Below are 17,175 nucleotides of genomic sequence, written 5' to 3'. Positions count from 1 at the left end.
ACAGCAGGCGCTAGCGGACGTCAGACCCTTCCTGGGGCACCTGGCAGCCTTCCCACACACACACACACACCCCCGCAGGCGAGGCCGGCCTCCTGTGTCATGGGCGTGCCGCAGCCTACCAGTGTGCGTGGCGGCGAGGCAGCAGATGTTGGCGTTGATCTCACGGCGGGTCCGAAGCTTGTGTCAGCAGCGGCCTGTGTCAGCGTCGAAGGTGGGCTGGCGAGAGAGTGCGGTCGGGCTGTTCCATGGCACCGCCGGTGCTGCCACCGCTGCCAGCTGCCACTGGGCGGCTCTCGCCGGGGCTGTTGCTGCCGCCTCTCGGCGCTTGCAATGGCTGTGTGCGCCGGGCAGCGGCTCTTGCTACCGCGTCTGAGGCCCACCCACCGCTCCGGCCTCTTGCCGCTGGCGGACGCTGCCTCTTGGGGCCGCCCGTTGGTGCCGCGTCTTGTGGGTGCCGCCAGAGTGTCCCGGCTCCGCGGGCGGCCGCTTGTGTCGGCCGCAACGGAGCAAATGGCGGCGATCGTGGGAAGGCGGCCAACATTGGAGGGGGGCGGATCGTGAGCTGTAAAGCGCCTCCCGATTTGTCAGTCTGGCGGCAAGGGACCAATTGCGCAATTGGTCCCTTGCCGCTGGACTGACAATCGAAGGGCCCAATTGGCAGGCGCAAAGCGCCTGCCGATTGGGTCCTCCGATTGTCAGTTCAGGGGACGGGGCCTATCGGCACCCTTCCTAATCCCGGAGAGGGCCCACCCTCGGGGCCCTTACTGCTTTATTTAATCTGCTTCGCTAGGAGTGGTTAAAGATGGTATTGTTCTGATTCATATGCCACCCTGAGCAGGACATTAGAAAGGGTGCATATACATTTCATAAATCAACAAAATAGATCCATTTTACTTCTGGGATAGGAGGATTGGCAGACAGTTGGTGTGGTGTAGTGGTCTTAGTGTTGGACTAAGACCTGGGAGAATGAGGTTCAAGTCTACACATTTCCATTTCCCACTTGGGAGGGTCATGGGCCAGCCACACACTCTTGGCTTAATGTACCTCACTGAGTTGTGGTAAGGATAAGTATGTATGGCTGATAGCTCCCTGAGTTCCTGGCAGAACAGATGCATTAAAAATGCAAGGGACAAGGGAGAGAGGGGAGATGGTTGCTCTTGAGCCCGGTTCCTGAGCTCCACAGTGGCCTCTGGTTGGCCTCTGTTAGGAAACAAATCATGGACTACATGAATCCTGATCCATACTTTTATTTTCAAATGCACAGAATGAATGGATGGATGGATGGATGGATGGATTTTATTGTTTATAGCCAAAGGCTATTGCAATATATATACAATAATATACAATCACTATCTGATAAAATAATAAAACAATATAAACAAAGTCAGATCCAGTAGATATCAAGCTCTAAAAGGTTAAAAACATCAATTCTCTGATAAGTTTGGCTTGAATTTTCATTGCAGCCTGTTCAAATGGCAATACACTATCACTAATCAAAGGATTCATATCCGATAACAGAAAGGCCAAATGCTCAGGGTGTGAGTTACACTTCTGAGGAGCTACTAGGAAACAGTGTAAGCATGCAAAAGGGTTTTCAGTCTTCTGGAAATCAATGGAGAAGGGAGTCACAACTCTGACCCTGAATCCCTGGTCAATCTTTTCTGCCCCCCCCCCCCATGGTAATGTTTAACATGTCACAGAGAAAGATTCTTAAGGACATGAGACTGGCCATGCTGGATCCGACCTGTGGCCTCCTGCCTTTGAATCCAAAGGTCTCATTTGGCTATCACAGCGAATGACAAGCTGTTCAAGGTCATCCTTATCCCTTGACATGCACAAGGGGGGGGGGAGCTTAATGTACAGGCCAGGAATCCCCCCCTTTTTTTGGGGGGGGGTGAATGATAGCCTAATGCACAATCTTATCACACCATCTGAGCCACCTCTACAATTGGCACCACCCGAGAACTTGACCCCGCAGATTCTAATTCCACGGTTCCAGAATGCTTGACGGAAGCCTGTGATTGGTTCTGTCACTCTCCGAAGCCACTTTCTCTTTAATTCCAAGCTAAGAATGTGCAAGCCTCGTTCCTTCCTGAATTACAAATATGACTGAAACCCCCCAGGAGGTAGACATGAATAAGCAGTCCTCCGATTCAAAGTGAGCTCTGAGAGGATCCACAAACCCATATAGAAATGTGGCCAGACAGGCTAATGATGCCCTGGAAAAGAACACATTCGTGGAGCACTGTAGACTCTGCGCGGGGACAGGAGCCGATGCGCTTTGAAGGCAGCAGATCAGAATTGTCTTCTTTCCCCCCTCCGCCCCCTTAAAAAAGGGATGTTTTATTTGGAAATCTGCAGGTGGCAGACAGCGAGAAGTGGCTTGGGCAGAATCAATTCCTCCGCACCGAGAAGCTACAGCTTTCTAGCTCTCCCGGATCCACATCTGGATAGGAACCTCCGGCGAGAGGGACTCTCCGATCGCACCCCTGCCTTGCCACGACCTTTCCTTTTGACCAGCAGGGAAACGATTCCCGAGAATCAAATGTTTAAAATGATGATCCGAGGTAGGTGTTAGGAAAGCATACAGAGGCTTTCTAAAAAAAAAAAAATGAATAAAAGCATATTTAAACGACCAAACTCTGCATTTCTGTTCAATTCATAAAAGAGGCAAGAGATTAAAAAAAAAAAAAAAATGGGGGGGGGGGTGTCTGCCGGCTACGGAGGCCAGCCCTTGGTCGAGGCTTTTCAGCGCAACTCTCGGAGACCCTCGCATGCGGGGCTCCCCCTTCGCGCTCTCCGCATTCCCAGCGGCGCCCCCACATCGAGGAGCGGGGCTGCGTTTCCCGGGGCTGCCCACGGGGAAGGCTCCCGAAATAGCTGCCTCCGCGTGGCGGACTTTAGGACCCGGGGAGGTCGGGTGAGGGGGGGTGGGAGAGAGAGAGAGAGAGAGAGCGGGAGGGAGGGAGAAGAGAGGGGAGGCTTGTATTTGCCGAGAAAGGAAATGTTGCCTTTTGACAGATGAGAGAAAATCCCCTCCGCGCTGGCCGGGAGAGGAGAGAGGAGGGAAGTCAGGCACCTGGTGGTGAAGGACAGTAACACAGGCGAGCTCTCTTCTCCCCCGCCCGCCCCGACTCTCCGCTCCGCTCCCCCTCCTTCCCTCGCTCGCTCTCGCTGCAAGAGAAACCTCCTCTCTCTCTCTCTCTCTCCCGCCCCCCCCCCCAACTCTTTTTAGCATAACCTTCAAGGGAGAGCATTCCCGACGGACTTTATTATCTTCCAGCCTCCCCCCCCCCCCGCCGCCCTCTTCTTCCGCGCGCCTTCCGTTCCAGCGGCGGCCGGATCCCTTCAGCCGAGCCCTCGGGGAAGGGGGAGTCTATGCAGGACGCGGCTCGGGGGGCATCAACCGCCTGCCGGGGGAAAGTGATCGCGGCGGGCGTCTCGGGCTCCCGGAGGGGGGCGGGCTTCGCTTCGGCATGCAGGCGAGCCGAGGGCTTCTCTCTGGCCAGACCCACGCCGGCGCCGGCGAGCGGGAGCGAGTCGCCGGCCGTTTTGCTGCATTGATGCCGTCCAGGGCAGCCGGCGCTTTTCGCCTTCGGAGGCAGCGAGCGGCTGGTTGCTGCTAGAGCTCCGCTCTCGCCCAAGCAGCGGCGGCGGCGGCGGCAGCGAGAGAGGCAACGCGCGTCTTTGCGCCCAGCGCCTTTGGGCTCCCTCTCCAGCCCACCCACAGCCTCGCTCCAGGACGAGATCCGGGGGCTCCTCGGGAGGAAAGAGCACCTGTCGCGCTCTTCGGAAAGGGAGAGATTTTTTTTTGGTCCCCTCCCAAGAGGGAGACACAGAAAGAGAGAGAAAGAGAGAGAGAGACCGAAGGGAGGGGAAGGGAATATTATTATCCTCTTGACTACATTTTATTTGTCGCTTTGGAACCCACGGAGGCGTGATTGCCGGAGAATGAAATTGACAAGAGCTGCCAGGGCTTGGAGGACAAGACTGACTTTAGGCTGGAAACTGAGAGTCTAGATCATCCCCACCCCCCATCCCCCCACCCCACCCCCAAAAGAAATTGGCACAACTTCTATCTCGGGTGTCCCCCTTCCCTCCCCTCCCCTCCTCCCACCTCCGTTTAATTCCGTTCTATGGAAAGATCACCCGACCTGGACATTGAAGAGCTCAAGGTACGTGTTCGCCTCGCCGGGGCTGTGCAGAGCCGCGAGCGAGTGGATGGCAGAGATCTTTGATGGTCGCCGAATGGTTCTCTTCGTTTCTTTCGCGCTGCCCGAAGGAGTTCGAGGCGCGGTCTGGGGCTGGGGAACTGGTGGGGATGGAGGCGCTTGACTCGGGCCCCCGGCCCCCGGCGGAGAAGAAGGGAAAGGAGGAGGGGCTGGAGGGAGAAGCCCGGCGGGCAACGCGGAGGGGAGGGGGAAAGAAGGAAGGAGGGTCGCTGTGGGGAACCCAGGACACGGAATCCCGGCTGGGTTGCAAATGATGCCTACTGCTTGCTGCATATTGGATATATAATAATAATTATGATGAGAATAATGTAGCCTGGTTCTTTTGGTCAGTTACATCAGCACTTCGGACAGCGCACTCCGTTTGTGCCGATCGCACACCTTTGGAGAAGAATCCAAGCGACTCCCCCCCATCCCTCCATTTCTTAAGTTACTTGCCCCCCCCCCCCTCAGGTCAGAACTTCGCTCCTTCCCCCGCTTTTCCACCCCTCCTTAAAAAACAAACAAACAAACAAACAAACATATTTTTATTGCTCAGGGTCCAGGAGCCCCCTACTCATGAGAATCGGTGTCGCGACTGCTGATCTGTGGGGTGCCCCTACCAGATCACAGCCAACCCAAAGTCTGTTTTCTCGACTGTCATGTTTGGGGAGCACTCCTGTACCGAAGCCAGAATATCTTAAGTGCACGCACACACTCATAAACTGCCAAATGCTAACAACTTAAGAGCGAGAAGAAAAGGACCAGTGATTTGTTTTATTTATTTAATGCATTTATTTATTTATTGCTGGAATGCAGCCCGGCCACACAATTGGGGCGGCGGAAAGGAGAAGATAAAACTTTGTGCTTGGATCCTGGCAATGAAGGACCTTAAGTTTCCCCGTCTGGTTTTCTCTTTCTTTTGGGTCTCCTTCTTTCTTCAGGGGAATGCTGGAGAGCTCGGAGCATGCGCGGTGCAGCGGTTGCTCTCCTCCACCACCACCACCACCACCAAGCTTGCTGGTTTAGAACTTGTTTCCTGCAGTTGGGGGGGTGCCTGGGGAACAAGGTCGGCAGTCAAAACAGGCAGAGGGATCCTAGGCAGGGAGCAATGGCAGGGAAAAGAGAAAAATTGAGAGCTATGTGAGAGTAGTTAGGGGGATGGTTGAGAGGAAAGGGGGTAAGGGAGAAAATGATGGCATGGAGGACGTCAGCAGGAATGAGGAACAGCTTAACTAAAGGAGGAAGGGGGGTCTTCTGCATTGCCCCTTTAAAAACCGCTGCACCCTGGGAGTAGAGATACTCACAGTGCATCTGAAGCAGAGTGACATCTTTCTAAGCCCACTGGCTTCAGTCCACTTAGAAAGAAGTAGCTCTGTTGAGGCCTGCACAGAAAGAGAAAGGGCCCAGCAGCCGGCACACACACTTTGCTCCATTCCAATCCCTGCTGCAAAAGAATCCTCTTTCTCTTTCTGGTGCTGAAGAGTGCTTGCACTCAAAAGCTCATGCCTTGAATAAATCTTTGCATGTCTTAAAGGTGCCACTGGACTCAGATTTTGTTTTGTTGTGGTGCTATTGGGTCATTCTTCTAAAAGATTGTCTGTTTCCTCAAACACTGGCAGGGAGGGTTTTGGTTTTCTTTTTGGTCATTTCATTCCCAAACAGTGCATCCCCTTATTGCCCACTTTTCCAGCAGTGTCCTTTGCCCCCCAAGTAAGATCTACAGAAGCAACCTGACTTACTCCAGAGTTTTAAAAAAGCATCAAGGACTGTGCCCAGAGTTATCCAAAACATTAGCAGCAAGTCCAGGCTGGAGAAGTGAAAGCATATACCTGTTTGTGAGATGCCAATTGAAGTTTGTTTTTTTAATGGTAGTTGTCGGAGGGTTAAACTCCAAACTGTTCCCATCCTGGTGCAGATCCAACATCTCTCCCCCCTCACCAGGAGCTATGATATCATTTGGGATCACAGAGAAAGTTTTGCCAGAGTCTCAAAGAGGCTACTAGACTGGGATCGAACTGCTTCTGTTGAGGACAATGTGAGAAGGAGTGGAAATCATGTTGCCCCTCAAAAGTTCTGAGAAAACCTGAAACTGGGCTCTCTCTCACCGATGTGCCATCGTCACTGAAGCCCTGGCAGATCCTTCCCTGTGGACTGTGGTGTCTCTGCAGACCACACGAGGAAGGAGAGGGAGACACCTTCCCATTAATCTTCCCTCCAGCAGCGTGGCAATTAAGGCCAGGGTTGCAGGGGCTGATACAGGAGGCAACCTTGAGAACAGCGGCAGGGATGAAAGGGGACTGCCAATGCTCTGTGCCTTGGGTGACTCTGGCAAGTTGCCGGCAGCTCTGGAAGCGAATGTTACCCTGGCACCAAAAGAAGAGCAATGGCAGGAAACTCTTGTCCTCCCAAGGCTGCCTCCCAATCCCATCTTGGGGACACAACCACTTGTTGCTTATTGGGAGGATCGGGTGTGTTTCCATGGCATCTCTGACCCCTGCAGGGTCTATGCAAGGCGTGCAAGGCCCCAAGGCGTACTGGACTCTGGCTTGCCCATACATCACATACATCAGAATGTGGTGCCACTGCCCAGAAGTGTAGTTGACACCACCGGCTTCCCACTAGTTTGTTTTTCTCTCCCCTCCCTTTATATGGTACTTCTAAAATCAAGTGGACTGATTGGACACTAATCCCTTTTCCAGAAACATATCCCACCCACCTTTCCGCCGGGATGCTGAAACACACCAATGACTTCCTGTAAGAGGCCCCACAGTCAGATTTTTTTTAAATTGGGGGGTGGGGTGAGGCAGATGAGTGCTTGGACAATCAGGCCATCATTATTTGTGTCTTCTGCTTTACGCTCCAGCCCTGCTAACTGCTGGTTCCATTCTGGTCAGTTGCATCTAGCAGGCTTTCTCAACAGGGGTTTTGTGAAATCCTGAGGGGTAGGGTTTGGTTAGCCCTGGAAGGGTTTCGCTGAGTGGGATGGAGTTAATTTTTAAAATATATTTATTTTATTGATTTTTTAAAAATCAGGTACTCTGGCCATATATGGTTATGTGGATCCTCCCTCCCCAAATGGCCAGTAATGGGACTGGAGGGGGTGGAAGAGGCTCTGGTCATAAAATTGACAGGGAGATGTGGCCTGATGACATAACTTCTGTGGTTTCTTGAATCCTGAAAAATGTTTCAGCAATTTCTCAATGATAAAAGGGGTGAAACAGGTTGGCATTGAAAATTCACTTTTGGAAGATTTCTGACAGGATTCACACCTTTTTACCTCAAGTCCTTCCTTTTGCACTGAAAAGACTTTCGACAGATTTCACACCAACCCCAAGAGCTGACTGGAATGGTGTGACAAATGATTGATGGGGTCTGGCCCCTTTGAGTACCATTGTGACTATGGGCCTGTGGAAATAAACTTCAGACAGATCCCAAAGGCCTTTATTTATCACCAGTAGAGAGAGTGGTGTGTATGTGAGATGTCTTCTTCTTGTTATTTCAATGGGGTTTCAGTAGTTGGCAATACTCTGGGTTGGTATTTTCAACTACCTTTACGATGTGCATTGTATTGATGCTGCCCTTTTTGAAATTGAACAGCTGGGAATATTTGGTTGTAATAAACAACTGCAAGCCACAGAGGTGGGCTTATTCTTGGCATGCCCTTGCATTTATTGCCCAGATCAAGTGGGCAGTTACCCAGTCTTTCATGCTAAACTTCTTTTTCTGCCATGCCGTCAATGTAATCCCAGAGTAAAGCTGTTGGGGTGACCAGAGAGATTTCCCCCTATTGTTTGCAGGATTCTATGTGTCATGTGCCAAGTGTGCAGAGAGGGTGTGTGAACTTTTCTTTTTGTTCTGTAAAACACCATGTGTGCTGAGTTGCTGTGTATACTGCCATGTATACTAAATTATAAATACTAAAACTGCTACTCATGGGAGTAATGAACTAAAGTGCAACCATAAGAAGATCTACACCTTACTTAGAAGAATGAGACTCTGCTAAAGAGAATACTGTTAGTGTACCTCAGTCATTCTCAACCTTTTTTTGGCCCATGGCCCTTTTAGGAGTTTCTTTCTGGTTCCAGGGCCCCCTGCAGCAGGCTGGCCACTTGCACAATGAGCTAGGCTAAAAAAGGCCTCAGCTAAGAGTGAACTAACTTGCACTCGAAAGCTCATGCCTTGAATAAATCTTTGTCGGTCTTCAAGGTGCCACTGGACTTTGATTTTGTTTTGTTGACACACCTTGTTTTACATGTACACCAAACAGATTTCTAAAACATTTGACCAAGAGAACCATGCATATTCATTTTTTCTTGGATGCATTAAATCAAGAACATGCAAAGGGACAGATTACATGATTTCTCTTTTTCCCCTTGATGAAGGTCAAACTTTCTAGCACTTAATGATGTCATATGTGACAAAAAGGGCCTTTCATCGATTCAGTTATCAGGGGGCCCCATAAGCCTTTTGGGCTCCCTTTCTCACATTTTTCAGTCTGTGGCCCCCTTCAAATGTGCCAGGGTCCCCCAGGGGTCATATGGTCTCTGTTGAGATTGGCTGGAGTAGCTGTACCAGAACATTGAAGATGCAAGCTCTTACTTACATTTTTGCCTGTTCACCTACTAGAAAAAATATTGTTGTTCAGTGCAAACAGCTTTGCTTCCCACCACCCAGGATAATTTGGTGTCACTCATAAAGCACGGTTGTCTCATTGCTCATTCATATCTCTAGTCTCTAGATCACTTATAAACAAGCTTTACAGAACTCGAACCTTTCCACCAAGATCTGCTTGAAACATGCGGAAAGTAGCAGCCAACTCAAATCTCAGATGTTTAGAATTTATTTAATTTTGTTCTGCAAAGCAATAGACTAATCCTAGCGGGGAAACACTGATCTTTAAAAATATATCCAGAAACTGTTCTTTCCATCGGGAAAGATTACTTTTGTCAGTTGTATGACTACTTGGACCTTTCCAACCCCTTGCTAAGAGAGTTAGTTAAGAGTCACAGAATGGCCTACTGGTAACTTTTGATGGTTGGGTGGTCTGCCAGATCTGAATCCAGATGTATGGAAGTGTTGCTTGCTGCTTCATGAGAAATCCGGGAGGCAGTGTGTGTTTTGTATTCATTTCCTGTCGTATTCCTGTTGCATGCACCTTTTGCAAAGACCAAGGAACTCTGTCAAATGGATGGCATCTTCTGAGAAGCAGATTCATTTCTCTGTCTTCTTGATTGATGGCCTCATATTTTTCAAGTGCACATGCTTCTTTTCTGTAGTTCTTAATGCCAGAGGATATTTGCTGAGGAAGTCAGGGAAGCTTCCGCACTCTGGTTGCCCCACAGAATGCCTGGAATAGAATTGTTTAAGAGGGCATTCTTTATAAAGGCTTGTCATTTATTACAGTATTTATTGTTTTATTATCTGGTTCAGAGGTCTCCAACAGGTAGCTCATGAGCTCAATAGCTGCTGCAGAGTTGCTTGTGCATCCCCTGAAGGCTCAGGAAAAGATCATGAAAATATATGCTCTGGACTTTTTTGCTTTTAAAAAGTTTCATTTCACAGAATATTGCTCTGCACAGCTTTTCTGATAGCTTCATTCCTGGTGTTCTTCCTACTCTGTGTTTCTTTCTTGAGCAGTGGTTCTCAACCTTTCTTATGCCGGGACCCTTTAATGCAGTTCCTCATGTTGTGGTGACCCCCAACCATCAAATTATGCAAGTGTTCTTTCACAGAAATTAAACCAAAACTGACCAATGGCATGAAGATCCGTTGTTCATGATTGTATATTAATTGGTTTTTCCCCAGGGTTTCTCAGTTCAGTTCTGCCTCTTGTCCTACCATGCTGATCTTGCTCTTTTCTGCTGCACCAGGCAGATGAATGCTCTATCTCAATCTACCCCACAAGGCTGTTGTGTGGATGGCACTCCCCCAGCTTACCCTGCCATAACCTCTGTGAAAAGGTTGTTCGACCTCCAAAGGGGTCCCAACCCCCAGGTTGAGAATGACTATTCTAGAGTGAAACAAAACTTGACAGCATACCAGGAGGGAATAGCTTGGGAAAGTTTTAATTACTCAGAAGTTTCAATAAATAAAAGCCGATGAGCCCTTATTGCATTGTGCTCCAATTCTTGTAAACCAGGGTGGTGGGTGGTGGTTTAATTTAATGGTATGTTTGATAGCGGTCTTTTTATTGCATTGTTTTCCAGTTTTGTAATCCATCTTGAGACTCAGTGAAAAAGGTGGACTACTGACAAACTGAATTCATAATGAACTTTACAAAAGTCTTCCCTCACCAGAAGGGTGGCATCTGGAGGACAGGGAAGTTCCTGAGTTAAAGAAAATTACTGTCCCTGTTTGTCTGTTGCCTGGAGCAAAAATCCATCTCGTCTTCCTTCCCATTGCATTGCTCTCGGATGCAGATTGGAGGAAACTGCGGCAGGGCCCTGCCATCTCATTTTCCAGGTAGTTTGGCAATAGGTCTGTTCATTGGCGAAGAGCATTATAGATTTTTATTTGTAAGCGCCAAGCTTACCGTTAAGCCCTTTCCCAAGTCCATTTAGAAGTAAGAGTTTCATTAAGCACTTAGCTGCAGAGGAGACGGTAATAAAGCTCACTGCTGAGTGTCTCTTTGAATGTGTGTTGTGATATTTTCAAAGGTGCTGGGCACATTGGAAAGGTCAGTTGGTACAAAACTGAAAACTAACGAGAGGAGGTGTGCTTCACCTTACTAGTCTGCGCACGAAATCAGTGATGATGAAATAGATCAGAACTGAAATGGGAGAGAGCCAGTTTTCGTCCAGAGACTTGGGAGCTGGTGCACTTTGCCTTTGATCTCTCTGCTTTGGTCTCCGATGCGCACATGGACTTTTGTCTTTCATAATCTGAAGACCCAGGATGTTTTGTTTAAAAGGAACACTGCCATAAAAATTAACTACATTAGGTTTGCCTCCTCCGATTCTTTACAGGGTCACCTTTCCTTTTAGCATTTGAAAGCCCATTTGTTCTAAGCCCGTGTAGGCACAAATAGCCATTTCTTCATAGATGGCCAAGCACATGGATAAAACACGTTTTCTTTCACATATGAACCACGTACCTGGAGACACATGATTAGAGTGTGTTAGTTAAACTGAAATGATTATTGTCCTTGTGCTTAATTTTTATCTGCAAACATGAGTTGGAATTCCCACTTTGTTTCCTAAGCATACTTTAAAAGAGTGGTACAAACACACCTCTTTGCCATCCCTTAGCAGCACAGCCTAGCCCAAATAAAGCCTCACTGATTTCCCTTTGAGAATTTTACAATGCACTAGGATTTCATTGTAAAGCATGTGGTGAAATTAACAGGATGTAAATTAGCTTAGCTCTGGCTGGATTGTTTCTGGTAATTGTGAGCACAGAAGCTTGATTATATGGTGCTATGGGTAATGAATCCGCACGATCTGGAATATGCACTAATCAGAGGTATATTTGCTCCGACTCATGTGCATTCTTTGTGAGGTTTGGTTGACAGTCATATGAACATATCTTCTGTCCCGACTTCTTGTGTTTATGTGTGGTTGCATTTGAATGGCTGCTCATCTGTAATCATGAAAGTAGCGTGTTCTGGCTTTGACATTTGTTTTTGAAGTATCTATCTACTCACATTTTTTGAAGTATCTATCTACATTTAATTGCTGTGAGTCATACCAGCTTGGCCTATATTGCTACAGAGTTGTCATTTGCTGTTTCCATTTTTTAAACATGCAATTCTGCCACTATTTTTTTTTTTTTGCTATTAATTTCTGTACCTCTCCTATGGAGAGTCACTGAAAAACAGAACCAGACTGTGTTGTGGCTACAATGTCAAACTAGGATCAAGAGGACCAGATTCGAATCCCTGCTCTGCCATGGAAGCTTGCTGGGTGACCTTGGGTCAGTCACCCAGTCCCAACCTAACTTACCTCACAGGGCTGTTGTGAAGATAAAATGAAAACCAGGAGGAGAATGTAAGCCACCTTTGAGAAATGTGGCGTATAAATAGAGTTAGTAAATATGTCTATGGTTTTCAGATGGCAAATAATTGTGTCTTAAAGGGTATATAAAACATCTTGACACCCCCCACACCCCTGGATAAATATGATGTGTTTGTATAAGTGAATCCGTGACGGGATGTTCAGGTGCTGTTCCTGCTTTGAAATAATTAATGATGTTGGTGGAAAGCAATTTTTCTACCAGGAAAAAAAAATTCCAGCCTCGAATGACACTGTGTTTTGCCATTCCTTTTTGAAATAACAAATGCAGTGTCACTCTTGAGCTAAAAAACACCCCTCTAAATCAATTGACTTCACTGGCCTTAGGAGAGTGTCAATCTGCTCAGGATGGTGCTGATGGTTTTCTAAGGTGCTGATTTCATGCTGCTTACCTGGCGGCTCATTTAAATTCTTGAGTTTCTCACACAAATGGTTCTCTGCTGCTTTCGTAGTGGAGGTTCTAAGGAAAAGAAGATCATCTCTCTTGGTAAATGGCAGCAAAGGAATAGGGGCTCTTTGTGCTTACTGATTTCATTAGAAGATCTCTCCCGTTGAGACCAATTGGTCTTCCGTGGTGGCAACTGTAGCTGGATTGTGGCCATCATTTTGGACAATGTGAGGTTTAGTATATATCCCTCACTTTCCACCAGTACAGCATTTCACAGTCCAGGTTGACGAAGGAGTTTTGGTGAAAAACCCATTGGAATCATTGCTGCATTGTGCTTGTGAATCCTTAAGTTCCATTTTCCATTTCTGGGGGAAATATGGCAGCACCATGAAGAACAGGCGATTATGAATGTAGCCACAGGTGAAGACTTTTGAACAAAGCTCTTTTCTGGCACACTTCAGATAGAAGATATTGGCAAAGTACAGTATAAATGGCATGGAAAATGTTAATTGCCAGAGTCACAAGAGGTTGATTCAGCTCTTCTGGGTCCCTAAACCGAGCTGTCTTGCAAACGAATTCACAGTTTCCAATCATAGACAGAAACAAATGCTCAGAAGGATTTTTTCAATAAAATTGAGCCAAGTTAAGTCAAGCAAAGTACAGCAGTGTAGGAGGATTTTTGATGGGCTGAACCAAGTAGGTGGTTTTATTTCTGTGATATGTTAGTCATGCTGTAATGCAAAATACTCTCACATATTTTTAGTGCCGTGTGTATTATGCATTCATCGCCGAGTGTGGGATCAGAAGAGCCTTCTCCGGTTAGAGCTATTTGACTAGTCTGGTAAACAAGCTGCTCTTCTTTCTTTGTCCTCCCTTCAATTTTCACCTCAAAGCCCATCATTTTCTCAAAACTTGTCATCATCAACACCGGATGAAAGACAATTAACCTTTGCAGTTCACCTTCAGAATATCCAGTCTCCAAGCTCTTCCTATTTAAAGGTCAAGGAGGAATAAAATAATAAGCTTGCAAAACGGTGAGATGATAAGGAAGTTCCATCGTTTGCACTGTGATCCTAAACACAACTACACCCCATACTCCAAACTAGCCCAAGCCTGTCAGAGCTTAGAAACAAAGCAGGATTGGCCAGGGTTAGTATTTGGATGGGAGACCACTAAGAAAGACTGTAATGCCTGGGGAAGGCAATAGCAAAACCTCCTCTGCTCATCTCTTGCCTTGAAAACCCCATGAGAGATTTCCATAGGTCAATGACGGCTCTAAGACACTTTATTATTATTATTATAAGTCCATTGAAGGTCATGATCTCAAAAGGACATATCTCTGCTTTAGCCTGAGCTGGTGGTCACTTATTCAGTCAGGGAAATGAATGCCTTTCCTGGAAATATCTTTGCTCATGTGTTTTCCTAATGTTGCTGGGGTGATGACGACCCGTACGGTGCAACACCAGGGCATTCCTTTTTCTCCTGGTAAGTGATCCCCTCCCATTCCCTGCAAGTTTCCATGAGTGACCTGGAGTGTCAGTTCAGGTTAGGTTAGATCCAAAAATGGTTTAAGGATTTGTGGAGCCTGTAGTACCAGAGCCAGTTTAAGGATTTGCAGGGTCCTAGCAGAGGTGGGAGCAACCAAACTGGGGATAGAGAGGCCCCCCCTAGTGGAAATGGATGTCACTTCAAGTGAACTTAAAGAGGGAAAAGGGAGGGAGGAGAGAGAGGCTGTGGCCTTGATTCATGGGGGGAGGGGGGTTAAGGCACTCCATGGAATCTCTGAAACTGTGGGGCCATACAGGGGTAGTCAAACTGCGGCCCTCCAGATGTCCATGGACTACAATTCCCATGAGTCCCTGCCAACATTTGGGAATTGTAGTCCATCGACATCTGGACGGCTGCATATGTACTACATATGCTACATGGATAAACTGGCCCTGGTTAGATCGAATGGTGAAACCTTCCTGGGTATTTTTGTCTGTACAGCCAATCAAATCTCCAGTGGGTAATCAGAAGTCCTCATGGGCAGTATCCCCACTTGCCCCCACCCGTTTTCTAAAAACACTTGGCTTGCACCAAGTAAGGTGTTGTTGGGGACCGTGGCACCCACAGGTGCCCCGATGAGGACCTTGCTCTCCCCAAAGATATAATGAATACAGGACAAACTTGCCTGAGAGATAAAAAGCAAGTTAAGAGGACAGCAGTGAATAGACTTGGCACATATTTTAGAAATGTTCGTTCTTCGTTCATTATGAAGAGTTCACAGTAACTGTGCCTGAACACTTCAGGTTTGTATTAATGTAGAGGTTTTGCTAAGCTCACTACTTTTTGAGCTGAAAATACATCAACATTTGAAGGCTTAGTTAAAATGAAATCTTTCTAACACAGTTATTCATGGCTTTCTTTATATAATCTCTCTGTGCTCTCGAAAACTGTCATATAGTGCAAAAAGTAGTGTTGATAATCAAATAGGGTTTTTTGTTTCATCACCTTTTAAAGAAAACCCTGCAATTTTACTTTATCCTAAAATTCCCTCTTAGATGGGCAGAAAATACTTTCCAGGTTCGTCATTAAACCTAAGATTCATCACCAAGAAATTTCAGTTTGAACTCAGGAGGGCCAGGGAAAAAGGGACTCACCTTAGTTTCTTAATCATTTTCTGGATCTTTAGGTCTTCCATAGAACTCCATAGAATCATAGAGTTGGAAGGGACCTCCAGGGTCATCTAGTCCAACACCTTGTACAGTGAAGGAAACTCATAAATATCTGCCTGCCCACAGTGACCCTAATTCCATACCCAGAAGCCCCCCCCCCAAAAAAAACCAGAATCCCTGGGCAGTCTGGCTGGAAGAGATTCACTTCCTGACCCCAAAATGGCAATCGACATTTCCCTGGACATGCAAGAAAGGTCCACAAGAGTTAAACACAGACACAATCCCTTCTGCCCACCCACTCACAAACTGCCTCAGTTCATAAAATCAGCATTTCTGTCAGATGGCTATCTAGCCTCTGCTTAAAACCACCAAAGGAGGAGAACCCACCACCTCCCAAGGAATCCTGTTCCACTGAGCAACCACTCTTACGAACTTCTTCTGGATGTTTAACCAAAAACTCGTTTGAATTAATTTCAGCCCAATGGTTCAGGTCTTACCTTTTGATATTACGAATCTCTGCCTGTGAGGAACTCTAATACCGTTTTCCACATGAAGGTATTAAAACTCGCACCACCTCCTGCTTGCAATTGCGTGGTTGGAAGGATTGTTAGAAATTGGTGGTGCAACTGGTCTCTGTAGCTAGTGAACAGGAGCAAAGTACCATGGCCCTGGACATTGAGTTCACAACCATCACTTTGCAAGCCATGAACTGGCCAAAATTCATGATGAGCTTTAGCTGTTCATCCAGTTCATGCCCATCCATTTTTATTAGACAAGGGGCATAGCCTTCCTAACAAAGTGGTGAGTTTTTTATGTATTATAGTAAGCCCTACAGTAGGGAGTATATTTTTACTGAACCTTTTTTACATACGTGCTAAAAATATAGACCTCTTTATAGTACAAAATGTTCATTTTGATCATCTCATGATTTCATTAGCTATATCCCATATGCAGCTACAAGCCTCCCTCATATATTTTAGTATAGCCATGAAAATACGTTTTGCATGCACTGGAGTTTTGATGGTGATTGCACTCGAGAAACATTTTTGCAAAAGTTCGTCGGTGTACAAAATTATTTGGAGACATTTTTAGTAAGAATCAATCAAGGTGGTAAATGTGAAATTGATCTTAAGCACCCGCAGCTTGAGATGAAGGATTTAATATTCACAGCGTCATTTTGAAGTAAATGATATGGCATAATTCAAAGAAATCGAAATGCATATTACTAACTCCCATTTATCGGTAAAACAGCTGAGATTTACACAGCCAGTGCCATTAAAAGGGGTCGGTAAAAAAATCAGCTCCCCGGAACCATATGCTGATACTCATTTCCTTCCTGAACAATGCTTGCCTTTTCACAAAACTCCCATCCTATCAAATAAGTGGTCTGCAATTGGAGATGATTTCACTCGCCCTCAGCTTAAAGGCTATAAAACATTAATTTTATGAATTGCCAGTATAGATACAGCAGTAAAAGCTAAAAATGCCTCAAATCAATCAGAACTTAACTTTCTTATAAGATGCTGTGTGGACAATTGGTGATTTTTTTTAAAAAGCAAAAGCCAATTTCAAGCTATAAGTTGCTTAAACTATGAGAGGGAAAAGACATCTAGAGAGGGTTTCCTAATGAAAATTGGCACAATTTAACCTGGAAGGCAATTTGGTGGCAACCAGATTCGACATAGCAGGTGTGGCCAAACTGTGGATCTCTAGATGTCCATGGACTACAATTCCCATGAGCCCCTACCAACATGTGATGGCAGGAGCTCATGGGAATTGTGATCCATGGACATCTGGAGAGCCAAAGTTTGACTACCTCTGCAGTACAGAACAATCTGCCCCTTAAACTCCTACACTACTAGACTTGATGGACAGGGGACTGGGGCTGTCTGATGTGAGGGAGAAAGAAG

General features: G+C 46.6%; 1 protein-coding gene and 1 long non-coding RNA gene across 2 annotated transcripts in view; one reads left to right on the top strand and one right to left on the bottom strand.

Moving 5' to 3' along the window:
• Positions 1 to 1,231: 1,231 nt before the first annotated feature.
• LOC143819915 (uncharacterized) lies at positions 1,232 to 4,441 on the bottom strand. Its single transcript, XR_013225157.1, has 2 exons — positions 4,155 to 4,441; positions 1,232 to 2,597 (listed from the first exon to the last, which is right to left on the bottom strand). It is a non-coding gene; the product is annotated as an uncharacterized LOC143819915 (long non-coding RNA).
• Positions 3,250 to 17,175, top strand: part of SGCZ (sarcoglycan zeta) — a 629,523-nt gene continuing 615,597 nt past the window's right edge. The window contains exon 1 of the mRNA XM_077302072.1: positions 3,250 to 4,175. Coding sequence (XP_077158187.1) covers positions 4,137 to 4,175 — 39 coding nt within the window. The 5' untranslated portion in view covers positions 3,250 to 4,136. The remainder of the gene's footprint in view (positions 4,176 to 17,175) is intronic.

The sequence above is a fragment of the Paroedura picta genome, chromosome 10 (assembly GCF_049243985.1).
Source record: "Paroedura picta isolate Pp20150507F chromosome 10, Ppicta_v3.0, whole genome shotgun sequence".
NCBI lineage: Eukaryota > Metazoa > Chordata > Lepidosauria > Squamata > Gekkonidae > Paroedura > Paroedura picta.
Note: the sequence above shows the minus strand (reverse complement) of the source record. Positions and strands in the feature narration are given on the sequence as shown.